Source organism: Amphiprion ocellaris, chromosome 11 (genome assembly GCF_022539595.1).
Source record: "Amphiprion ocellaris isolate individual 3 ecotype Okinawa chromosome 11, ASM2253959v1, whole genome shotgun sequence".
NCBI classification, from domain to species: domain Eukaryota; kingdom Metazoa; phylum Chordata; class Actinopteri; family Pomacentridae; genus Amphiprion; species Amphiprion ocellaris.
In genome coordinates this window covers 35,479,566-35,506,829 of record NC_072776.1, presented here as the reverse complement: position 1 = coordinate 35,506,829, position 27,264 = coordinate 35,479,566, and the positions used below count along the sequence as shown (strand labels likewise).

The 27,264-nt window shown below is 40.1% G+C and overlaps 1 protein-coding gene across 4 annotated transcripts in view; it reads left to right on the top strand.

Annotated features, from left to right (window-relative positions):
* Window positions 1-22,064, top strand: part of LOC111578199 (diacylglycerol kinase beta) — a 95,114-nt gene extending 73,050 nt beyond the window's left edge. For all 4 annotated transcript variants that reach the window (XM_055015152.1, XM_055015150.1, XM_055015149.1 and 1 more), the window contains 3 exons: window positions 12,760-12,880; window positions 15,087-15,147; window positions 16,224-22,064. In XM_055015152.1, coding sequence (XP_054871127.1) covers window positions 12,760-12,880; window positions 15,087-15,147; window positions 16,224-16,322 — 281 coding nt within the window. In that variant the 3' untranslated portion in view covers window positions 16,323-22,064. The remainder of the gene's footprint in view (window positions 1-12,759; window positions 12,881-15,086; window positions 15,148-16,223) is intronic.
* The last annotated feature ends 5,200 nt before the right edge of the window (window positions 22,065-27,264 follow it).

Genomic DNA, 27,264 nt, shown 5'->3' with positions numbered 1-27,264 from the left:
TTATCCAGAGTGATGGTACAAAGGATTATCATGAATAAACTATTGATATATGTTTAAGCTAACAATCTAGCTGTGGTAACTGACTAACTGTTCCCTGTGGGCTAGTGCGTTAGCGGTTAGCTTGACATGTATAGTTGTAGAAACACGGTTTGTAGACAGAAGTGGCACAGGTTGATACATGTGCTTCTCTTTAGCAAAGCTCAGCTCACTAGCTTGCTGATAACTAAAAGTTAGCGGGCTAATTAGCCCAGAGAGCCGCTGTAGCTGAATAATTCCTGTTGGCTAACATGTTAGCAGCTAGCTGGCCGTATATAGTTTTAAGAACGTGCATTGTACACGAAGGTGAAGGTACAAATACTTCTCATGAATAAACTGTTTGACCTTAATAACAAATTAGTGACTGAGCTCTTTAGCTTGAAGCTAACTGCAAGTTAGCAGGTTAACTAGCACATATATATATATATATATATATATATATATATATATATATATATATATATATATATATATATATATATATATATGTATAGGGATATATATATATATATATGTATAGGGATATATATATATATATATATATATATATGCATATATATGTTGCAGGTATATTGCAGGTTTTTCACAGAGGGCTTTCTTTATATATCATTCATGAAAATGATAAATTGATAAATTCTATATTCAGGAGTTTTATTAACCCGCGTGTCGTCCTGTGGGTCAAATTGACCCGTTTTAAAGTTTGAAAATGTAGAAAAGATTTTTTATTTTTTTGTGAATGTTCTTAAGAAAGTATTAGAAGTTTTACTGATATATATGTAATCACTTTAGATGTTTTTAGGATTTTTTTGCAAGACTTTTGCTCATTTTTTTGAAAATATTTACAAGAATTGTCTTGCCAAATTTGTAGGATTTTTTTAAAAATAAAACTTTTAAGCCAAACTTTTAAGGAATTATTGAAATTTTCTTCCTGATTTTTTGCAAATTTTCAGAAATTTGGGGATTTTTTTTTTTTTTTGCTCTATTTTTGTATATTTCAGACAAGGAAACAGTATTTTTTGGTGCCCATAAGTGAGGACAACAGCAGGGTTAAACATAAAATCTCAGAAAGTGTGCAGAAAGTAGCTCTTGGTGACGCCGTTTATTTGAAATGTTCAGCATTTATTTTGCATCGAGTCAAACAGAAGAGGAGCTGCAGAAAGTCCTGGCTGTTTGTGCAGCAGCAGCGATGCTTGGCAGAGCATCGCCATCCCGTCCCAGAATGCCGTGCGGCGGCGGCGTTATGTAAGAGGCTGTTCTATTCTATTCTTAGCTCTACCTCGCTGAGAAAGAAGCAGCGCCGGTTGCTGAGAGTCAGAGATCTGATGAGGCGGGAATCGTGGCTGCACAGTCGGCCTCTCCGCCATCAGGCCTCTCGCCGGGACCAGGCAGGACGCCATGCCCATGTTAGGAGCCGCCAGGAAGTAGAGGTGTACGGTGGGAGGGAGGGACGGGGGTTGTGTTTAATAGTACAGGAAAGGAACCTGTATAAATAGTGTTGTTTGAGAATCCTAAAATAAGACGTGTCACTCTGAGCGGTTCTTTAAATATAACGTCCGTACAGTCAGAAATGATCGACATCAGCCTCCCTTTAACCCTCCTGTTGTCCTCATTTACTAGGACCAAAAAAGATTGTTTCCTTGTTAGAAAAAAATCCAAAAATTCAGCAAAAAAATTCCCCAAATTTATGAAAAAATTCCAATAATTCCTTCAAAGTTTCCCTTAAAAGTTTTATTTTTTTTAAAAATCAATAAATCCCCCAAATTTGGCAAGAAATAAAAATTCATTTTTTTTTAAACAAATTAATTGTACATGTTTTTTAAGAATGAGTAAAACTCTTCCAAAAAAATCCTAAAAATATCTATAGTGATTACATATATATCAGTAAAACTTCTGATGTTTTCTTTCAGAACATTCAGAAAAAAAAATCAACCAAAATCCAGCGAAATTCGCTGGATTTTGGTTGATTTTTTTGTGAATGTTCTTAAAGAAACATTTTTAACATTCCTCTTTTTCCACCAAAAAATGTTCAAAGTTTTCCCAGAAATGTTGTAAATGTGGACATCAGAAATTTCACTGTGAAAATATATCTTTTTCCACATTTTCAAACTTTAAAACGGGTCAGTTTTGACCCGCAGGACGACAGCAGAGTTAACTCCAGCTGCTTAGAGGCAACATTTGATCCCTCAGCCTCCAACCAGCCGGTTCTGTCTTAATGGATGTCCAATCCTATTCTAATTATTTCCTGGAAGGCTCTGCAGAGACACACACATGTATGTGGAGCACTGGGCCATGCTGGATAATGAACATGTAATCAGCATGGAAGACTCCCACATCCTTTTTCTAGGAATCTGAGGGGAGTTTACTGCAGTTAAAGCCTTCTAGGAATATTTCAGCTCTTTACAGACAGAAAAACACTCAAATAATGGAAGAGTTCTGCCAGTGGGGATGAATATTATTCAGACTTTTGTATTGGGGAATATACATCTTCAAGGACAGTAATGCAAAAACTCGAAATCCTACCAAGTTTATTTGTCTTACTTTTGTTCAAAATGTCTCATCCTACTTGATTTAAGATAAATTCACTTAACAAGAGACATTTCAGCAGATGGAGGGACTTGTTTTAAGACAATGCATCTTAAATATCTTGTTAAGTCAAACAATCTTCAAATGATCTTGTTTTGAGTTGAATTTTACAAGAAAATTCAAAATAAGTTTAACCCTGCTGTTGTCCTGCAGGTCAAATTGACCCGTTTTAAAGTTTGAAAATGTGGAAAAAATATATTTTCACAGTGAAACTTCTGATGTCCACATTTTCAACATTTTTGGGAAATCTTTGAACATTTTTTGGTGGAAAAAAGAAATCTTAAAAATGCTTCCTAAGAACATTCACAAAAAAATTCATGTGAATGTTCTTAAAAAAGTATTAGAAGTTTTACTGATATATATGGAATCAGTTATTTTTAGGATATTTTTGGAAGATTTTTACTCATTTTTTGAAAATATTTACTAGAATTTTCTTGCCAAAATTGGGGGATTTTTTAAAATAAAACTTTCAAGAGAAACTTTTAAGGAATTATTGGGATTTTCTTCCTGAAGGTTTGGCAAATTTTCTGAAATTTGGGGAATTTTTTTGCTGAATTTTTGGATTTTTTTCAGACAAGGAAACAATATTTTTTGTGCCTGTAAATGAGGACAACAGGAGGGTTAAAACATCTCAAATTAGGAGGTTACATGAAAGCAAAAATCTATTTTTGAGTGAAAAACTGCTATTTTTTTTTAGTATGTCTGGCTTATTTTAAGACACCTAAGCGTGACAATCCTGGTAAAATAGAGCTTCAAATAAGTTTTCCCAGCTAATTTTAAGATCTCAATATTCTAAATATCATATTTATAGAAATCTTACCAAGCCATTTTTCACTTGTTCTATTGGCAGATTTTTTCACTTATTTCAAGGTAAAAGTTCCTTGAAATAAGTTTTATTTCTTGTTTTGAGAGGATCATTTTTTATGTGTGATATTTCTGTCACACAGGAAGTTCTGTCGTTCTGCAGACTATTTCTGTTCAGATAAAGGGTTGAGTTGCTTCAGCTTTCTCTTTGAAACACCCCAAAGATGTGCTGTTGCAGGTATTGTCATCTATATGTGGTTCTAGAGGAGAAGCTCTGGTGTGACGTTGTTCTCTGGATGTTCTCCTGCTGGAACATTCCTCTCCTTCATCTGATCAGACAGGATTCTGGTTTATTCTCAGACATTCATGCTGCATCTAGAAATGTCATCAATATGCAGCCCCATACCATCACACCTCCACCTCCATGCTTCACTGTCAGGACTTCACAGCCACTGTGGTAGTCCTAGTCAGGTTCTCACCAAACATCTGGACTCCATCAGACATAGATAGACCCGGTCCATAGGTCCAGAACTGAGAACGTTGTGCTGTTCACAGTTTAGAGCCATGTTCATCAGTTAGACTGATTGGAATCACAGCTGGAAAAACCCTTCTGGTCTACTTAATTGAATGAATTATTAGACATTTAAGTGATCGTGAACAGGGTGGACTCACTTCTGCTGGTTAATATGAAGTCTTACTGTGATGTTTACGTCGATGTCCACATCTGCATGTTTGGACCTTGTTTCTTTTGCTGTCCATCACTCCAGTCCTAACGCCCAGAGCTTTAATCCTGAAGGCCAGCAATAAACTGAAGAACATCCTCTGAGTGATTCTGAGGAGCTCCTTCTTCACTGTGCTCTGACATTTTCTTACAAATTGTCATGTGAAATATTAAAGAGCGCTGGTGACTCAGCAGCATCAGCAAACTTATTCCCGTATAAACGTTGATGATGCCTTCGAAGCTCAGCACGAAATGGCAGTGCTTCCCAAATACCAGCAGCAGCTTCAACGTTTCCAGCAAACTATCTCCTCCAGCAGAACTTCAGCTCTTTCACTTATTAACAAGTTTTGGATCATTTGAAATCATTTTCTCAACAATTCTGCACAGATTTATGCCATTTTATACAGTTTTAAGTCATTTTTTCATTTTTTTGCACAAGTTTATGTCATTCTGGACACATTTTGAAGCATTTTGATTTGTTTTAAACAATTAAAGACAGGTTTATGCCGTTGTAGACCATTTTTGGGTCATTTCAAGTGAGTTCATGTAATTTCAGACAGTGTTTGAGTCTTTTTGTCCATTTTACACTGATTTTGCACAAGTTTTGTCATTTTGGACATATTTTGAGCCACTTTCACTATGAATAATTACATCAGTAGAAAGATGTTTCTCCATGCTGAATGAATCTCCAACAACCTGCTCCTCTGTTCACTGTTTCTGAGTCATGCTGACTTTATTTATTCATCCACTAGCTTTAGTTTTCCTCTCAGTCTCTCTCTGGAAACACTGCCTGCAGTTCAACCTGGAAACTCTGAATTTTTACCATCTGACTGTTGGTCACAGGTGAGTATTTCGTGTTTTTTTTTGTTGTGTCAAGGAGCTCAGAATTTTTAGTTTTTTAGAGAATCTTGTTCGAGCAAAGTCTTTATTTCCACATTTTTTAAAATAAGACGTGTAGAATAAAATGGTTTTGATGGAATATCCAACCTTAAGTTTGGATTTTTGTCGTTTCCTCATCAGAACAACATGATTAGTTCAAGAACTGTACAAGCTGGATATCCAGTGATTATTTCCAGCTTCTACAGTTTGTTGCTCTGATAAATCCAGTCATTTTTAAATCTACAGAGTCTTTTAAAGCGGCTGATAGAGCTTCAGGTTGAAGTACCTTTAAACGCCGTCTTATTACGTCACTCTGTTTACATTCCTTCTTTGTTCATGTTCACACTGACGACTCGTCTCCTGGGGAGCAGGAACATTTGCCAAACATTTCCTCTGCACAGCAACAACATGTTTCCCGTCTGAAGCGAAGCCAGCAGTTATTCAGTGTGTTTACAGTCTAACAGACGAGCTGCTGGTTGAAGCCTGTCGAAGCCTTCAGGCGACGGTTTGACCGGTTCTCTTTGTTTTCCACCACTGCACTGAGGGACACTAAACACCAACCTGAGGCTGTTTATGACTGGGAATGAAAATGAAGCAGAAATTAGGATTTTAAAACCTGCCCTGAAGAAACACGATGACACAAAAATGAGAAGATACCACATTTTTCTCTTTGCTGAAGGGGTTGTGTTGCTCTGCTTTTCTCTGGAGAACGTCACAAAGGTTCTGCTGGCTTCAGGACTCACACTGTCCAGGTCCTGGTTCCACTTGGTTCTAGTGTGGTGTTGTTCTTTGGATGTTCTCCTGCTGGAACATTCCTATTCTTCATCTGGTCAGACAGAATTCTGGTCTTATTCTCAGACATTCATGCTGCATCTACAAATGTCATTAACCCTCGTGTCGTTCTGCAGGTCAAATTGACCCATTTTAAAGTTTAAAAATGAAAAAAATGTATATATTTTTACAGTGAAACTTCTGATGTCCACATTTTCAACATTTTTGGGAAATCTTTGGACATTTTTTGGTGGAAAAAAAGAAATGTTAAAAATCTTTCTTTAAAAGCATTCACATAAAAATCAACCAAAATCCAGCGAAATTTGCTGTATTTTGGTTTATTTTTTTCTGAAAGAAGTTTTACTGATATATATGGAATCACTTTAGATATTTTTAGGATTTTTTTTATGATATTTTTACTAATTTAAAAAAAAATATTTACAAGAATTTACTTGCCAAATTTGGGGGATTTTTTTTAAATAAAATTTTTAAGGGGAACTTTTAAGGAATTATTGGAATTTTCTTCCTGAAGGTTTTGCAAATTTTCAGAAATTTGGGGAATTCTTTTTGCTGAATTTTTGAATTTTTTTCAGACACGGAAACAGTATGTTTTGGTGCCTGTAAATGAAGACAACAGGAGGGTTAATATACAGCCCCATATCATCATACCTCCACCTCCATGCTTCACTGTCAGGACTATGCATCCACTGTGGTAGTCCTGGTCAGATTATCACCAAACATCTGGACTCCATCTGAGCCCAACTCATTGATCTTCATCTGACCACAGAATGTTCTCCAGCATCCATCAGGCTTCTTCTCATGTTCTTCAGCAAACTTTCATCTGGAAGTTTAGTTCTGAGCAGCAGCCAGGTTTAGTTCTGGTCCTCCGTCCATCGAGGTTGATGTTCTGAAGGTTCCTTCACACTCTCTGAGCTTCACACTAACTCTGGTTTCCATGGACAACCCCTGAACCAAGTCTGAAGCAGCTGCCATCTGTTTTTACAGCTGGATGGAGAAAGTAGTTCACTGTCTGTAGAGTCATTTTAGGAGCTCTGATTAGTGGAACTATGACACCTTCTAGACCTCCTGATTAGTGGTGCTATGATTCCTTCTAGACCTCCTGATTAGTGGTACTATGACTCCTTCTAGACCTCCTGATTAGTGGTACTATGACTCCTTCTAGACCTCCTGATTAGTGGTTCTGTGACTCCTTCTAGACCTCCTGATTAATGGTACTATGACTCCTTCTATACCTCCTGATTAGTGGTTCTGTGACTCCTAGACCTCCTGATTAGTGGTACTATGACTCCTTCTAGACCTCCTGATTAGTGGTACTATGACTCCTTCTAGACCTCCTGATTAGTGGTACTGTGACTCCTTCTGGACCTCCTGATTAGTGGTACTGTGACTCCTTCTAGACCTCCTGATTAGTGGTACTATGACTCCTTCTAGACCTCCTGATTAGTGGTACTGTGACTCCTTCTAGACCTCCTGATTAGTGGTACTGTGACTCCTTCTAGACCTTCTGATTAGTGGTACTGTGACTCCTTCTATACCTCCTGATTAGTGGTTCTGTGACTCCTTCTAGACCTCCTGATTAGTGGTACTGTGACTCCTTCTAGACCTCCTGATTAGTGGTACTGTGACTCCTTCTAGACCTCCTGATTAGTGGTATTGTGACTCCTTCTATACCTCCTGATTAGTGGTTCTGTGACTCCTTCTAGACCTTCTGATTAGTGGTACTGTGACTCCTTCTAGACCTCCTGATTAGTGGTACTATGACTCCTTCTAGACCTCCTGATTAGTGGTTCTGTGACTCCTTCTAGACCTCCTGATTAGTGGTACTATGACTCCTTCTAGACCTCCTGATTAGTGGTACTGTGACTCCTTCTATACCTCCTGATTAGTGGTTCTGTGACTCCTTCTAGACCTCCTGATTAGTGGTACTGTGACTCCTTCCCGACCTCCTGATTAGTGGTAGTATGACTCCTTCTAGACCTCCTGGTTAGTGGTTCTGTGACTCCTTCTAGATCTCCTGATTAGTGGTACTATGACTCCTAGACCTCCTGATTAATGGTACTATGACTCCTTCTAGATCTCCTGATTAGTGGTACTGTGACTCCTTCTAGACCTCCTGATTAGTGGTACTATGACTCCTTCTAGACCTCCTGATTAGTGGTACTATGACTCCTTCTAGACCTCCTGATTAGTGGTACTATGACTCCTTCTAGACCTCCTGATTAGTGGTACTATGACTCCTTCTAGACCTCCTGATTACTGCTGACTCTGTTCTTCACTGGTTTTTAGTTGCTCACTGATCTTCCTGGATCTTTTCCATCTTTGTCAAGTCTCTCAGTCAGATGTTTCTCTTCCTCTGTTCAGTTCTTTTCCATGTGGAGCCGTGATGCAGACATAGATAGACCCAGTCCATAGGTCCAGGACTGAGAACGTTGTTCATCAGTTAGACTTTGGTTCATTGAGTTTCTAGTTTGAGGACTGAATTTTCAACATAATCTTTCTAAAGTCTTTGTGTTTGATTGTTCATAACAGGAAATATTCTATTGTTCAACTTAGTGCTTAGAGAGGTGACTCAGTTTGAATCATTTGACATTTAAGTGATATTGACAGACGGACTCTCTGCTGTTCTAAACTCTACTGTGACGTGTCGAGGGAACATTTGTGCCTTAATGCCTCACAGGACATACAAAACCGTGCGTTGACTTTTATAATGATGATTTTCGAGAAATATTTAGTAGAAATTTGGTGAAAAATTCAACCTAATCAGTTGAGTAGTTTAATTTATGCAACACTTTCTGCCTTTTTACCTCCATCAGCATCAGGAACCTTCAGAGTGTGGAGCTCTGTCGGCTTTTCTCAACATTTCTAGACGTGATTCAAACAGAAAGTCAGTCGGGGAAACCCAGAGAGAGAAACCACACATGGAGGTGTGAATAAAGTTCATCTAAACCAGGGCTATCAAACTTAGCTCCAGTAAAACCACAGTATAATAAACTAGAAATAACCACAACTCCTAATGGTTCCTTTGTTTTAGTGCAGAAATGTTCACATTTAATGAACTGAGTTAACTCAGTTTATCATTTATACATTACAACCTACAGATCACAGTGTCGGCAAAGGAACACAACATTTAGTCGTCTGGAACTGAACCAGAGAGGATTCACTGTATCATCAAAATGACAAAAAAAAAGACAAAAAATGAGACAAACGACATGAAATGAAACAAAAAGGGAACAAAAACTTGGACAGAAAAGTGACAAAACAACAAAAAAAAACAAGACAAACTAAATGAGCGAGACAAAAAAGACACAAAATGACAAAAACTAGACAAAAAAGTAGCCAAACACAAGCGAGACAAAAATGAAACACAGAACGACAAAAACACGAAACAAACAAAAGTCAGACAAAAAAAGACGAAAAAACAACAAAAACAAGACAAAATATTAAAAAATGAGACAGAAAATGACAAAAATGAGACGCACGACATGAAACAAAACAAAAAAGAGAAAAGAAAATTAGACAAAAAAGTTACAAAGGAACAAAAAATGGACAAAAACGACAAAAAACAGCAAATAAAGCAAAACACAAAATAAGACAAACAACAAAAAAGGAAACACAAAATGACAAAACATGAGACAGACATCAAATATCAGACAAAAAAAAGACAAAAAACAACAAAAATAAGACAAAATATGACAACAGTGAGACACAAAAGAACAATGAACAATCTAGTATTTTACTTTCTGATCCAAACAACTTGTCATGGTCTGGAAATGATTTTAAATTTATAGTTTTACTAATTTACAATCTGCAGTTAATGTCTTCTGTGGAATTTTTACACTTTGAGGGCCAGATTGGACCCTCTGGAGGACTGCTTTTGGCCCACGGGCCTCATGTTGGACACCCCTGGTTTAACCCTCCTGTTGTCTTCATTTAGGGCACCACAAAATATTGTTTCCTTGTCTGACAAAAATACAAAAATACAGGAAAAAATTTCCCCAAATTTCTGAAAATTTGCAAAACCTTCAGGAAGAAAATTCCAATAATTCCTTAAAAATTCCCCTTTAAAATTTTTTTTAAAATCCCCCAAATATGGCAAGAAAATACTTGTAAATATTTTCAAAAATGAGGAAAATCCTAAAAATATCTAAAGTGATTCCATATATATCAGTAAATCTTCTAATATTTTCTTTAAGAACATTCAGAAAAAAATCAACCAAAATCCAGCAAAATTTGCTAGATTTTGGTAGATTTTTTGGTGAATGTTCTTAAAGAAACATTTTTTTTCCAGACTGAAAGCCTGGTCCATCTTGTGTCAGCTTTCTTCTGATCTGCGAGGAGCGGACACCAGATTCTTCACCTCACTAATTATCACGCCGGCTGCGAGCTCCAAACATTTTTCAGATTTCTCCAGAATAATTCATTCCACAAAGTGAAAAGGTGTGAATCCGCCGGGCCTCGATTCTCCTCCATGTGGGCTGATTCTGAGCTAAATGTCTGTATGAGAGCAGTTAGACTCAGAGTTTACTGTCTGATGGATGTTTACAGAAAACACTCAGAGATCATGTTTCAGCTCCACATCAGCAGAAAGGCCTGCTGTCGACTTTCACTGCACTGTGAGGACAAACTGAGCCAGAAACTGGAGACTTTCTGCAGAACAGAGGAGGACTGTTCATGAAAACCATGAAATAAACGATAGAAAATGATGAAAACATGACATTAATTCACTGGTTTGGGTGGAATCATTCTGCATGTTCAGTGGAAGTTATGTAACCTCTCAGTAGAAGATCACATGCTGCTCATTTTCTCCTCTAGTAAACTTTAATTCTCCCTCTGAGCTCCAAACTGTTTCTGGTTTATTTATTTATTTATTAGGGTTTTTGCTCCTGTCACATTTTCCCCACTGTGGTCTCATTTTAACTGAAATATAAAGACGTCTGTGCTGAACAACACTTTAAAACATCAGAACTCACAAAAAAAGACTAAACTAAACATGTATTTTGACGTCATCCTGGAGATGTTTTTCTGTCTCCATGTTTCCAGATGTTTCCTCTCTACTCTGCTCATCATCTGTGGAAAGATGTTCCACCATGCTGAATGGATCTCCAACTACTAGATGTTCCACCATACTGAATGGATCTCCAACAACTAGAAGATGTTTCTCCATGCTGAATGGATCTCCAACTACTACAAGATGTTTCACCATGCTGAATGGATCTCCAACTACTAGATGTTTCTCCATACTGAATGGATCTCCAACTACTAGAAGATGTTCCACCATGCTGAATGGATCTCCAACAACTAGATGTTTCTCCATGCTGAATGGATCTCCAACTACTAGAAGATGTTTCACCATGCTGAATGGATCTCCAACTACTAGATGTTTCTCCATACTGAATGGATCTCCAACTAGCAGATGTTTCTCCATGCTGAATGGATCTCCAACTAGAAGATGTTTCACCATGCTGAATGGATCTCCAACTACTAGAAGATGTTTCACCATGCTGAATGGATCTCCAACTACTAGAAGATGTTTCACCATGCTGAATGGATCTCCAACTACTAGAAGATGTTTCACCATGCTGGATGGATCTCCAACTACTAGAAGATGTTTCACCATGCTGAATGGATCTCCAACTACTAGAAGATGTTTCACCATGCTGAATGGATCTCCAACTACTAGATGTTTCTCCATACTGAATGGATCTCCAACTAGAAGATGTTTCACCATGCTGAATGGATCTCCAACTACTAGAAGATGTTTCACCATGCTGGATGGATCTCCAACAACGTCCTCCTCTGTTCTCTGTTTCTGCTGCATTTATTTATTGGTTTTCCTCTCAGTCTCTCTGAGGAAACACTGCTGGCAGCTGAACCTAGAACTCTCTGAATTTTTTGGTCTCAGCTCAGTCAGAATTTTTTTGGGATTTTTAAACATTAAACAAAATCAAACCAACTGGATAAATAAAATAACTCACACGTGGTCATTTCAATCAAAATATGAGCCATTTTAGACGTGTTTCAAGGCATTTTGGACATTTTTAGAAGGTTTCATTGGACAATTCTTGAATGGTTTTCAACTAATTTATATTATTGAGGAGAAGTTTTAAATAATTTTGATTTTAATATTCATCTCAGAGTAACATAAAATCTACTGGATGAATAAATAAATGCAGCATGGTTCAGAAACAGTTAACAGAGGAGCAGGTAGTTGGAGATCCATGCAGCATGGTGGAACATCTTCTAGTAGTTGGAGATCCATCCAGCATGGTGAAACATCTTCTAGTTGGAGATCTATTCAGCATGGTGGAACATCTTCTAGTAGTTGGAGATCCATTCAGCATGGTGAAACATCTTCTAGTAGTTGGAGATCCATCCAGCATGGTGAAACATCTTCTAGTAGTTGGAGATCCATTCAGCATGGTGGAACATCTTCTAGTAGTTGGAGATCCATCCAGCATGGAGAAACATCTTCTAGTAGTTGGAGATCCATTGAGCATGGTGGAACATCTTCTAGTAGTTGGAGATCCATTCAGCATGGTGAAACATCTTCTAGTAGTTGGAGATCCATTCAGCATGGTGGAACATCTTCTAGTAGTTGGAGATCCATTCAGCATGGAGAAACATCTTCTAGTAGTTGGAGATCCATTCAGCATGGAGAAACATCTTCTAGTAGTTGGAGATCCATCCAGCATGGTGAAACATCTTCTAGTAGTTGGAGATCCATTCAGCATAGTGAAACATCTTCTAGTAGTTGGAGATCCATCCAGCATGGTGAAACATCTTCTAGTAGCTGGAGATCCATTCAGCATGGTGAAACATCTTTCTACAGATGATGTGCAGAGTAGAGAGGAGACATGGAGATAAAAGTGTCCCACAGAGACAGAAGTGGACAGAAATGCAACAGAGCCATCAGAGACTATGAGTGACATCACTTCCTGTTCCAGACTTCAGCGACCAGCTGCTGGAGGTGGTGGGTCTGGAAGGAGCCATAGAGATGGGTCAGATCTACACCGGCCTTAAGAGTGCTGGACGGAGGCTGGCTCAGTGCTGCAACGTCACCATCAGGTCAGACCTCCATCTCTGGACCTCCTCCTCTACCTCCTCCTCTATCTCCTCCTCTATCTCCTCTTCTATCTCCTCCTCCTCTATCTCCTCTTCTATCTCCTCCTCTATCTCCTCCTCCTCTATCTCCTCCTCCTCTATCTCCTCCTGTATCTCCTCCTGCTGCTCCTCCAGCTATAAACTCCATGTCTTATAGATGTGGATAAAGACTGGATTCCTCTCTGGAACCAAACAACAACATTCGTGTTCCTCATGAATGAAACATCTCAGCTGCTCTGATGGATCCAGGTTGTAGAAACGCTGCAGCTTTTCTCTGGATGTTGTTAGTGATTTATCAAAACAGGGACAATCTATCAAACTATCTACCAGTTTTAAATCCTTAATGTTCATTATATTTCTCTCTAATAATGGAAAATATCTGTAAAATATATTTTTGAATATTTAAATATAGTAAAATAACTACATTTTACAGTGACATGTTAAAACAACAAATAAAATTTTTTTGGACATTATTTACTTTTGTTTATTTTTTACAGTCAACATGTAAACTAATATTTTTTTCTGTGATTATTCTAGATATTATCTGTAATTTAGGAAACGGGAAATCTGTAAAATAATAGTTATTAAATATTTACATATTTTTAAGACCTTAATATACAACATATCTGCAAATATCTGTAAAATAAGAATATTTTGGATTATGTAAATACAGTAAAAATAGCAGAATTTTACAGCTCCACGTTGTAAAAGAACAAATAATTATTTTTAAAATACAGATCTTGGATGTGGACATTATTTACAGGATTATTCTGGTTTTTATTCATGTAAATTAATACTTTATGTTCTGCAATTTAAGTGGATTCTATCTGTGATTTATCTGTAAATCGGGAGTAAATCAGTTAAAGAACTTCCACTTAAAGCTGTTTGTTTTCCTCCAGCTGCTGCAGAACTCAGCCTGAATGTTTCCTAAATAGAATTAAAGTAGCATCAAAACATCAGAACCAGAGCCTAAAGTCCTCAAACAGCTCAGTGTGTGTTTAACCCTCCTGTTGTCTTCATTTACAGGCACCATAAAATATTGTTTCCTTGTCTGAAAAAAATCCAAAAAATCAGCAAAAAAAATCCCCAAATTTCTGAAAATTTGCAAAACCTTCACGAAGAAAATTCCAATAATTCCTTAAAAGTTTGATTTTTAAAATATCCCCCAAATATTTACAAGAAAATTCTTGTAAATATTTTCAAAAAATGAGTAAAAATCTTCCAAAAAATCCTAAAAATATCTGAAGTGATTCCATATATATCAGTAAAATTTCTAATATTCTCTTAAGAACATTCACATTTTTTTTCTGAATGTTCTTAAAAAACATTTAACATTTCTTTTTTTTCACCAAAAAATGTTCAAAGATTTCCCAAAAATGTTGAAAATGTGGAAGTTTTAACTGTGAAATATATATTGTTTCCACATTTTCAAACTTTAAAACGGGTCAATTTTGACCTGCAGGACGACACGAGGGTTAATAGTGGAGGTTCTGGGTCTCATGGGAACAAAGACTTCAGTGTTAGACGTCCTGCTGCAGCCCTGAGGTGTGATCTGACCTCCATCCTCCCCTCTGTCCTCCCCCTCTGTCCTCCCCTCTGTCCTCCCCCTCTGTCCTTCCCTGTCCTCCCCGCTGTCCTCCCCCTCTGTCCTCCCCTCTGTCCTCCCATCTGTCCTCCTCTGTCCTCCCCTCTGTCCTCCCCTCTGTCCTCCCATCTGTCCTCCTCTGTCCTCCCCTCTGTCCTCCCCTCTGTCCTCCCCCTCTGTCCTCCCCCTCTGTCCTCCCCTCTGTCCTCCCATCTGTCCTCCTCTGTCCTCCCCTCTGTCCTCCCCTCTGTCCTCCCATCTGTCCTCCTCTGTCCTCCCCTCTGTCCTCCCCTCTGTCCTCCCCCTCTGTCCTCCCCCTCTGTCCTCCCCTCTGTCCTCCCATCTGTCCTCCCCTGTCCTCCACTGTCCTCCCCTCTGTCCTCCCCCTCTGTCCTCCCCTCTGTCCTCCCATCTGTCCTCCTCTGTCCTCCCCCTCTGTCCTCCCATCTGTCCTCCTCTGTCCTCCCCTCTGTCCTCCCCCTCTGTCCTCCCCTCTGTCCTCCCATCTGTCCTCCCCTGTCCTCCACTGTCCTCCCCTCTGTCCTCCCCCTCTGTCCTCCCCTCTGTCCCCCTGTCTCTCTGCAGGACGTCCCGCCGGCTGCCCATGCAGATCGATGGAGAACCCTGGATGCAGCCTCCGTGCACGGTGAGTCCACGCTGCAGACACAAATAGAAAATATGGTCAAATATTAACAATAATAAAATTACTATAGAGAGAGACTGGAGAGGGAGGCCACCAAGACTCCTACGACTCCTCTGAAGGAGAAAGAGACTAGAGAGGGAGGCCACCAAGACTCCTATGACTCCTCTGAAGGAGAAAGAGACTAGAGAGGGAGGCCACCAAGACTCCTATGACTCCTCTGAAGGAGTTGATTACGTACGAGTTTTTTGACTGTACTATCCCAGTCGTCCCCTCCGTCCGTCCTACTCTCCAGATTTGTCTCCATGCTGCTTCTTCCTTGTCTCAAAGATTAAATTCTAATTGAAGAGCCTCCATTTAGACACAGTTTAGAGACGGGACATGTGTCCAGGGAGCGCTGCAGAAGCTCTGGGAGCAGAGTATCACTGCACCAGGACAATACTCTGATAAATTTAAATCAGGGTTTTTGTATTTTTAAGGCACGGTCTGAACTTTCAGATCTCGTCCAGGCAACCACTTCCTGTCTGAGCTTCTACCATCAGTTGAAAACAGACAGCCGTCAACCCATGGCAGTAAGTTCTCTGTGTTGAGGATAGTCAGTCTGGTGGTGGATTGTCTCTACAGCAGCTCCTCCAGGTTGACCCACATCGCAGCGTGGGTCTGGATGTTTTTCGGGTCCTCTAAGAATCCCCTGGACACAAGAGGAGGCTCTTATCCCTAAAAGCTGCTGAGGGCTGCCTGATGCTGTCGTGTCTCGGCTCTTTTGTTCGCCTCCTTCCTCATCACATCCCAGCCTCGACCTCCAGCGCTGCCGCCACTATCTCCGCCTGCCTATATTATTCACAGCGCCGCAGGAAGCCGCCTGTTACCCATTCACTCTCACAGCGCTTCTGTTTCTCTGGTGTCGTCAGAGCAGACCTGGTAGGGGGTGGAAGACAGAAAGCTTTCAGTCGTGAGCTGTTTGCAAGGTCGCTCTGAGTGCTTTCATAAGTGCTGAATGCCACCTGATAAATCTGTTAAACCAACCACTGAATGCTACCTCCCTCTAAGCAGATTCTATCGCTTCTCTCTGGTTTCTGCAGGTCCGGATCACCCACAAGAACCAGGTTCCCATCCTGCTGGGCCCGCCGCAGAAGACACCGTTCTTCTTCTTCAAGAAACGCAACCGGAGCCGCGATTAGGACACACGAAACCACCTCCGAACACGAAAACATACACAAACACAGCACATCTACACACACACACTGTACAGGCAGCTCCATGGACGACCGAGAAGGACGAGAAGGTCCTGAAGTCAGACAGAACCGACTGTTTCCTGTGTCCCCCTCCAGTCCCTAAAACTCAGAACCGCCCTGCCGGCCCAACGCTGGGGTTCCCTGAATGTTAGAGACAGAAACACTACAGCAAACACCAGGACAGGAAGCGGCTGTTTACAAGTAAACAAAGCCAGATCCAGCTGCCGGTTAAAACACCTGCATGAATAATGGAGCAGCGGTTGGCGGTAGGAGCGTCGCCTCGGAGCCGAGCGAAGGAAAAGTCTCATCCATTATTGACCCTCTGATGGAGCCGAGGCCTGGACGGGTGGAGACATGCCGGGATCCATCCATCAGGCAGAGGAACCACCGCTATCACAGTCTGTGGTTGCTAACGTCCAATCAGCAGCAGCTTCTGGATTCTCCTACTGGGTCAAGGATGAAATAAACCCCCTGAAGGGTAAAAAAGCAGCCCCCGGGGTTTATTCACAGGGGAGCTAAGTTTATCCCTCTATTTCAGGGGAGGGTCTATCTGCCTTCTCTGAAACCCAGCTCTTAATCACCGCGTCACACATCGAGTCACAATGTCAAACCGAGGCGTATGCGATGATGCGTTCAAATGCACCGAACAAAACGGGACAGAACAGATGCAGCAGGAGCTCAGTGTTTCTAAAGGATGTATTCATATTACTGTCCATACAGCAAGTATAATCTCCAGTAACATGTGCAGACGGAGTAGATGTATATTTCTGGAACGTAGGTATAGCTCACATATTCTCTACACACCCGTGTGTTTATAGCACTGTTAATAATGTGGGATTTTTAGCTTAGAGGTTTTCAGCCTAGTGTTGCTGGTCATGTAGAGCCACTGCAGTCGCTCTCCGGAGGCAGTTTTCTACCTCAGATCCTGCTTTCATTCACGTTTTCTCACCAAATGCACATTTGGACAGTTTGTGACAGAATAATCTCCTGGTTCACGTGTTAACTTTGGGTTAACTTTGTGTTAACTTTGGGTTACGACCACAAAAAACAAACCTTGGAACCTCTTAAAAGTTACAAAAATGTACAAATTCCAGGTACACTACCATTCAAAAGTTTGGGGTCACTTAGAAATGTCCTTATTTTTGAAAGAAAACCAGTCAGTCCCCATTTCACATGGACACCGAAAATTTTTGTGTGATGCTGCACTGTTTGCTAAACCAAATGTTGTGGTTTTCATGTTGAAGCTCTATGACAAGAGACAATCAATAGGTTTTACTTTAGTTCAACACTTTTCTATTATTTTAACTAAATATAAAGCTGTCAGGAAAAACTACATACATAAAATAGATGCACATACACTACGGTCCAAAAGTTTTTCAATGAATATAGCATTAAATGAATGATAAATCCAGTGTAGACATTGTTAATGTGGTAAATGACTATTGTAGCTGGAAACAGCTGATTTTTAATGGAATATCTCCATAGGGGTACAGAGGAACATTTCCAGCAACCATCACTCCTGTGTTCTAATGCTACATTGTGTTAGCTAATGGTGTTGAAAGGCTCATTGATGCTTAGAAAACCCTTGTGCAGTTATGTTAGCACATGGATAAAAGTGGGAGTTTTCATGGAAAACATGGAATTGTGTGGATGAGCCCAAACTTTTCAACGTTGTGTTAAACTGGGCGATAAGCAGCTTTTAGGTTTCCTCACTAGTGAATCCATGTTATATTTAAATCTAACCCGAGTCATTTTGTTCTGGAACTGGGCCTGCTGATGAGCTAGCTTTAGCTACAGCTAGCTTACTTTAACATGTATCTCATAAAACATGTTTGTTTTCATGCCACATCCTGATGCAGCAGCTGAAACGAATCATGATGGATAAAAAAGTCTACAATATAAAGAAGTGATGCTAAAAGCTAACTAGCTTAGTGTAGCAGAGCAGCAACAGGTGCAGCTTCTAATTTCAGTGAAATGTTATTTGGTAAAACACCTTTGAAGATGCAACAAAAACAGGAACCCTGTTTGTTTTAAGCCTGGGATTTTCAGCGGCCATGGATTCTCTTATTTTAGGGCTTTAATTGAAAGTTCTGAGAGGAAAGTGGCACAGGAAGCTAATTCATGGAACCTGTGCAGGTGTGCTTAAATAAACACCAATATCATAGGTCCAGTGGTGTTCCTTCTTTAGCTCAAGGTTTCCTGCAGAAATTAGCCAGTATTTTGTTATGTTTATAGAAATTTTAAGTCAAGTATTAATGCAGATGTTGCATTGAAAGTTCACTGTCACTGCAGACAGATACAGAATTGTTTGTATTTGAGTTTTATGACTGTTTGATCCAGACTGTTGATGTATAAACTGGGCAACAACCAGTGAACACTAGTGTACCCACATTATATTTAAATCCAACCCAAGTCATTTTGTTCTTGAACTGGGTCTGCTGATGAGCTAGCTTAACTACAGCTAACATGACTCTCAAAAAATCATCTTTATTTCTTCGACAGGTTTTTTTCGTGTCACAGCCTGATGCAGCAGCTGAAACGAATCATGGTGGATAAAAAAGTCTACAATATAAACTAGTGATGCTAAACGCTAACTAGCTTAGCTTAGCAGAGCAGTGACAGATGCAGCTTCTGATTCCAGTGAAATGTTATTTAAAGATGCAACAAGAACACGCTCCAACTTTATTTTTAACCTCCAATTTTTAAAGTTTTGTAAGTTTCCTGAATTTAGGGGTTTAGTTGAAAGTTCTGGGAAGAAAAGCGGCTCATGAGGCTAATCTGTGGACCTTCAGAGAGATTATTCTGTCAAACACAAACATCAAGAATGAAGAAATGATTGAAAACCTGACCTGAAAGCACCAGATCTTCTAGATCTTCTGTTTGATTGGTTGAGATCTGTCCTGTTGCTGAAAGAGGCTGCAGATGTTCTCATGGTTCTACCTGAACTCCACCAGCGGGTCGAAGCCTTTGGACCCTGGTTCCCTTTAAACCTCACTGAGTGGCTCCTCTCAGCCGGGCTCCAGGAAACATCCAGGTCCACGGTCCCCCCTCTGGTACCGGACTGGTCAAGGTCCACAGTCCCTTCTCTGATACTGGACTGGTCCAGGTCCACGGTCCCCCTTCTGGTACCGGACTAGATCAGGTCCACAGTCCCCCCTCTGGTACTGGACCGGTCAAGGTCATCAGTCCCCGCTCTGATACTGGACTGGTCCAGGTTCAGGTCCCCACTCTGGTACAGACCCATATCAGGTCCACGATTCCCCCTCTGGTCCTGGACCGGTCCAGGTTCAGGTCCATGATCCCCACTCTGGTACCGGACCATATCAGGTCCACGATCCCCACTCTGATACTGGACCGGTCAAGGTCCATGGTCCCCCCTCTGGTAGTATACCGGTCCAGGTTCAGGTCCAAGATCCTTCCTCTGGTACCGGACTAGATCAGGTCCATGATCCCCACTCTGGTACTGGACCGGTTAAGGTCATCGGTCCCCCCTCTGGTACCGGACTAGATCAGGTCCACGGTCCCCCCTCTGGTACTGGGCCGGTCCAGGTTCAGGTCCAAGATCCCCACTCTGGTACCGGACTAGATCAGGTCCAAGATCCCCCCTCTGGTACCGGACCAGGTCTATGAAGCCCTTTAGAGTAACGAAGTCCAGCAGCTCTGGGGAAGGTAGCAGCAGAAGGTCCGGTTCTATGGGAGCCCAGCTGAGAGCTCAGTGTCAGAGTGCATGTTTACAGGAACTCTACATGTATGACAGAATGTACATATGTGTTTATATCTGACCTTCATCACCGCATGCCTGCTGAAACACACGGAACAAAGAGGCGACTCATCAAACTCCACTGTTATCTGTTGAGCTTTTCAGTTTCTATGTTTTTATTTTTTTGCAGCATGTTTGAGAAAAAGGCAGCAGAGACGAGATGAGGTTCTGTTGAAAGGTTCCTGTTAGAACCTCAGCTGGGTCCGATCAGACGCCCACGCTCCGCTGATCCTCCGGTTCATGTCCTTTGAAGTAATCAATGGTTTCAGCAAATCAATGGAGCCACTGTGAGCTCGCAGGAAAACCATCCAATCAGAGAGAAGATGAATATTTATGGTTTAAGCTCCAGGAACAAGAATGTAGAACCTTCATTCAGCAGCAGATAAAGGTTGATGGGGTTAGAGAACGTTTATTAGCAAACAAGGAGGTGAAATCTGAAGTTCTCTCGAAAGATAGAACACCACATCCCATAAAAAACATCCGAACCGGTTCCTTCCCTCTGTCTGACGCAATAAACCCAAACCTGCTGGTTCTCACATGAAGGAACATTCATTTTAATGAGTTTAAAGGTTCCGTAACATCAGCTACAAATTCTAATGATGTTTTAAAGTTTTAATCCAATATTTATCTTTTAATTAATGTTCCACAAATGTTCTGAGAAAGCTCTGCGAATGTTTTCCACATGAAGCTCCCAAAACATTCTTCTTAAAGGTTTGATAGCTAAAACCTTTTGGACCATTCCACCTTAATGTTCTCAAAACTGAATGTTACACCGAGAACGTTTTCCTTTTGTTACCATGGAACACTGTGGGAACGTTTCATAGATTCTATACTGTGTTCCCTCGACAACATCCTGTCATCTGAGGTCTCCAGAACATTTTTTGAATGTTGCATTGAGAACGTTCCTCTGTTGTTATCACTATTCAAATGTTTTATAGAAAAACGTTCTATCATGTGTTCCCTCAACAAGTAAGCTAAATGTTCCACCTTTAATATATCAGATTAGAGGAATGCTATAAAATGTTCCATCTTCTGAGGTCTTGATAACATCTAGAAAAGATTCTTTCAATGCTGGGTTCAGAATGTTCCTCCTCTGTTATCATAGAATATTCTGAGAATGTTTTATTGAAGAACATTCTGTAATGGGTTCCTTCAACAACATCCTCAGAACATTACAGGAAGAATGTTCCACATTTGTTAATTTACGCTTTATAAAGAACCTTCCTTCATCTTGTGTTATTTTCAACATCTTGAAAATATTTTCCAAATGCTGTTTTGAGAACGTTCCTCCTTTATTATCACTTTTCAAATGTTTAAAGAAGAACGTTCTATGATGTGTTCCCTCAACAAATAAGCTAAATGTTCCACCTTTAATACATCACATTAGACGAACATCATAAAACATTCCATCTTCTGAGGTTTTGATAACATCTAGAAAAAGCTTTTAGAATGTTGGCTTGAGAACGTTCCTCCTTTGTTATCATGGAACATTTTGAGAATGTTTTATAGAAGAATGTTCTATAATGGGTTCCTTCAACAACATCCTCAGGACATTACAGACAGAATGTTCCTCTTCTGTTGATTTATCACATTACAGGAACATTTCATGAGAACGTTCTGTCATCTGAGGTCTCCAGAACATTTTTTTTTTTATGTTACGTTGAGAACGTTCCTCCTTTGATGTCACTGGTGAAATGTTTTCTAGAAGAACGTTCTATGATGTGTTCCCTCAACAAATAAGCTAAATGTTCCCCCTTTAATACATCAGATTAGAGGAACGTTCCATCCACATCGTGAGCTGCAGATGAACCTGATTGAAGCTGCTGGAGGTTGAATGTTTGATCAGATCCATCTTTGTTCTTCTGTTCTGTTCTTCTTGGTTCCACTGGACTCATATTCACTAATAAATAAATCAAACTAGAAATGCAGCAGATGTTTTAATCCATGTGTTTCTGGTTAGTGACACTAATAAATAAAACTCTGAAACCATCAGGCAGGATGAGGGAGCTGCAGCTGAGGAATAGTCACATCTACTGGATGTTTGGAGAGTTTCTGACCCCGTCCAGCCTCCGTACCTCCTAGACTGGTTCTGTTGAATGTTTTTGACCCCGTCCAGCCTCCGTACCTCCCAAACTGTTCCGTGTTTCTGGGTCAGAGCCAGCGTGTTGTTCTCTACATGTATGTTAGAGCAGCTTCAGGGCTGATGGGATTAATTCTCTCTGACATCCCCCCGAGTCATCATGTGATCGGATCGATACCGAATCAATACGGGATCAATACGTCTGATCACATCACTGTCTGCTCTCATGGACCTCACATTTCAGCAAATAAACACCAAGAGCTCAGGCTGCTGGTTGGCCTTTTTATTTCTTTAACCATCAAACACAGAATCAACTAATCAATAATAATAATAATAATAATAATAATAATAATAATAATAATAATAATAATAATAATAATAATAATAATAATAATAATAATAATAATAATAATAATAATCAGGCTGCTGGTTGGCCTTTTTATTTCTTTAACAATCAAACACAGAATCAACTAATCAATAATAATAATAATAATAATAATAATAATAATAATAATCAGTCTGCTGGTTGGCCTTTTCTTCTCTTTAACCCACAGAGTTCAGATTCTACTTATAATTAATAACAACAACAACAATAATAATAATAATAATAGTAATAATAATAATAATAATAATAATAATAATAATAATAATAATAATAATAATAATAATAATAATAATAATAATAATAATAATAATAAAAACCTTCAGTAATGTGCAAAAATATCAAGACCTTTCATCTAATATTTTTTAAAAATTATCATTAAATTAGGTTTGGTTTATTTCTCTACTTTCTGTATTAAAGCTTCATTTGTTTAAACTGTTTTTGGTCATTTATTCTATATAGAGCTCATTTATTTTGCTTTAGGATTACATTAATATCATCATCATCATGTTAAATTATATAACTGAGAAACTGGAAACACGTTCATATCAATAAAAGTTTATTTTTCCCTAGAAAATGAAGCATACTGAGCACATTCATGCTCCCCAGAGGATAAAGAGATGGAATTTTAATGATTTTTTTTTCGTGAATTTGATATTTTGAAGGTTTATCCATACAAAACAATCAGTTTTGTGACTTTAAATCAGAGCAGGAAGCTCAAAAAACTCTTTAATCATAAGAAATGAGTTGTTCTTTGGTTTTCAAATTAAAAGCCTCATAAGTTTCCAGCATCAGAAACTATTTTTAAACCTGGAGCAGCGGCTGTCGGAGCCCAGAGGTCAGAGGTGGTGAATAAATAACCTGAATAATTGTGTCTGTGAATCAGGAATCAGCAGCTGCTCTGAAGTCTGTAATCCTGTTAAATCCTGCAGATTACGATCTGCTGCTGCTGATGGAGACACTCAGGTTGTGTTTCTGTGGACATCTAAAAATACCGACGGTCCGAGTGTGAAACAGCGGAGGCCAGTCGCTGGGCTGCACATTGTGTCGCCGTCCTCCTGGTTCCTGAAATAAACAAGCCATATGCTGCTCCTGAACACCTCCAGCCCTGCAGGAAGGACTTCCTGTTCCTGAAGACGCCGCTGTAGGTCAGTGTGGCGCTGATGTAACAGCCAGGTCAGTAATGTGGGCTAATCCTGATCTTCTCCTGGCCAGGTGAGGACGCCGCTGGAAGACCTGGATCAGCCACACTCAGGTTCTTGACCCTGGAGATCCTCCAGAAGGTCCGATTCTGTTGTGTTACATAAACCTGATCACTTTTACTGTTTTTTCAGAGACAGAGGGAAAATGTTGATGAATAAAATCCATTCTTCAGCCATCTGCAGATCTTCCATTTTTGGTTTGGTTTCAGAAGAGTGGGTTGTTTTCATCTTTAAAACTTACAGAGTCCAGAAAAAACACCTGAAGTTTCTCCTTTAATGGGTTTCAACAAAGAATCAAAGTGAAAACAGATTCCTGCTAATCATAGGAGCTTCAGTAGACACCAGCTGGACGTCTCTGGTAGGTTCTTCAAGACGTTTCACCTCTCATCCAAGATTCTCTGGTAGGTTCTTGACGATGTTTCATCTCTCATCTTGAACATGGGCTTGTCTCGTAGGTTCTTGAAGACATTTCACCTCTTGTCTTGGAAGTGGACTTCTCTTGTAGGTTCTTAAAGACATTTCACCTCTCATCCCAGATTTTCTTGTAGGTTTTTGAAGATGTTTCACCTCTTGTCTTGGACGTGGACTCCTCTGGTAGGTTCTTGAAGACGTTTCAAGAACCCACCAGAGAAGTCCAGTTGGTTTCTACTGAAGCTCCTATGGTCACCATGACCTGGATGACTGAGAATCTCCACAGACAGATTCCTACTAAGTAATGCAAGTAACTAAAAAATGAAATGTAAAGTAAGTGTCAGTATTCAGTACATGAACCTCTGGCTGCAGGTCCATCATTGGTCCTGTTGGTCTCCATCAATCTGAACATGTGAAGTTTCTCATCCTTCTTCTTTATAAACTGTTAAACTCTGTCAGGTTCCTCAGGGATCCTGATCAACAGAACCTTTCAGGTCCAGACTCTAGTTCTCAGCTGGACTGAGGTCTGGACTCTGACTCCTCCAGAACTTCCACCTTGTTGTCTTCAAACCATCTCTGAGGATCTTTGTCTGTTTGCTTCAACTCATCGTCTGGATGAAGAACTGATCTTCTCCATGTCTCATCATCAGGTTGTCCTCCAGGATTTCATTTACCCTCTACCTTTACAAGCCTTTCAGGACCTGCTGCTGAGGAACACCATGATGCTGCCACCACCGTGCTTCACACCATGATGCTGCCTCCACCATGCTTCACATCAGGGATGGTGTGTTTGTGATAAGGTGTCCATCAAACATATCATCTACTCTGATGGACATAAAGCTCCATCCTGGTCTCCCCAAACCAAAGAACCTTCTTCCAGGTGTCTTCAGAGTCTCCACATGTCTTCTGGTGAACTCTAGTCCAGATTTAATTGGAGCTTTTTCCATCAGAGTCTTTCTCTTTGTCTCCATAAAGCTTTGACTGGTGAAGAACAGACACCAGTTGTTGGATGAACAGTCTCTAACATCTCAGCTGCTGAAGCTGGAAGTCCTTCAGAGGAGTCATAGGAGTCTTGGTGGCCTCCCTCTCTAGTCTCTTTCTCCTTCAGTGGAGTCATAGGAGTCTTGATGGCCTCCCTCTCTAGTCTCTTTCTCCTTCAGAGGAGTCATAGGAGTCTTGGTGGCCTCCCTCTCTAGTCTCTTTCTCCTTCAGAGGAGTCATAGGAGTCTTGGTGGCCTCCCTCTCTAGTCTCTTTCTCCTTCAGAGGAGTCATAGGAGTCTTGGTGGCCTCCCTCACTAGTCTCTCAGGTCTTGAGGACGTCCTGCTCTAGTCAGATTTATTCATGTTCTATCTTCCTTCCATTTCTTCATGATGGATTTAACTGAACTCCAGGAGATCTCCAGGAACTTGAAGATGTTCTTGTATCGTTTCCTGACTTATCAGATAAGTTTTCCTTTAAAACTTCCGTAACTTATCTGACAGAACTCATAACCAGATACTGATGTGTGAAATCTGTAGACTTCCTGTTTAAACCTCTGGGTTGAAGCTTCAGTGCTGATGTGATTAAACCTCGTTTTAACTGAACTGAAGCTTTTTGATGAATCCATCATTGACTAAATGAATGTCCTACCACCGTTTAGTTCATTAAAACGCTCCTTCTCTCCACAGACCTCAGATCTGAGTGTATTTGTGGTCTTCATCCCGTGTGTGAACCTGACCTTCAGTCTAAAATGAGTCCAGCCGAGTGTCTGGGAGCATTTTAATGAGTCTGTCCTGCTAACATCTGTCAAAATGCACATTTGAGAATTAGTGGAAATGGGGAAGTGGTGCCTGTGGGCTGAGGATGCTGCTCACTGAGGGACAAGATGTGACTGGCCTGCTATTAATAGCTCTCTGGGAGATAATTCCTGCCTTGTTATCTTAGCAGCCTTGCCAAAGGCTCACTCTGCTGAGGCTGAGTTGTATAACCAGGCTTTCTCTTATTATCTCTCGTCTTAATGCTCTGCTCCACATTCAGTTTCTCTCTGCAGGAAGCTGTTGGGCCACAGATCAGGGCCAAAAGGCCAACAGATAAAAGCTGGAATCAGCCACACAGAGCTGCAAACATCTCTGTGTTCTGATGCAATTAGCTTATCGTATGTTGGAGTGGATGTTTTCTGTACGTTCAACTGCCTATTTAAAGTCATTAAGACGTCTGAGAGGAACAATAACAACACAGACCCTAAACCACCACCAGCGTCTCAGGATTTATCTTATTACAATATCTGAAGGTTAGAAGCAGAGTGGTCTGATCCACGATCTAGAGTTTCAAAGTTTAGTGTTTTCCAGAATGGTCTAACATTTCACTGTAACGCTGTATCTGGGTTGTGGGTTAGACCACTCTGACACTAAAATCTAGACCAGAAAATATCACAGAAATTATAGAAAACTCAGGTTTTAGTGTGTCAGACCACTCTGCTTATTGTGTGTCAGACCACTCTGCTTATTGTCCAAGATGCTTAAAAAATGATCCAAAGTGACTCAAAATTTGTTCTAAAATGACTTGAAAATTATCCAGAATTGCAAAAGAACTGTCCAGAATTACACAAAAGTTGTCAGAAATGATAAAAATATTCCCCAAAATGACTTAAATCTGTTCAGAATAAACTGAAAATGATTAAAAATGACTGAAAACTTGCAGAATGACATGAGGGGTTAGAAGCAGAGTGGTTCTGACCCATAAAAACCTGAGTTTTCTATAATTTTTGTGATAGTTTCTGGTCTTGATTTTAGTGTCACAGTGCTCTAACCCACAACCCAGATACAGCGTTACAGTGGAGTGTTAGACCATTCTGGAAAGCACTAAACACATTTTTCTCAGAAACTCCAGAAAGTGAATCAGACCACTCTGCTTCTAACCCTTATTGTCCAAGATGCTTCAGAAATCATTCAAAATGACTTGAAAATGATACAGAATTACATAAAAATTTCCAGAAATGATCTAAAATGACAAAAATTTGTTCAGAATGACATGACAATAGTCTAAAATGACTTGAAAATGATCCAAAATTTA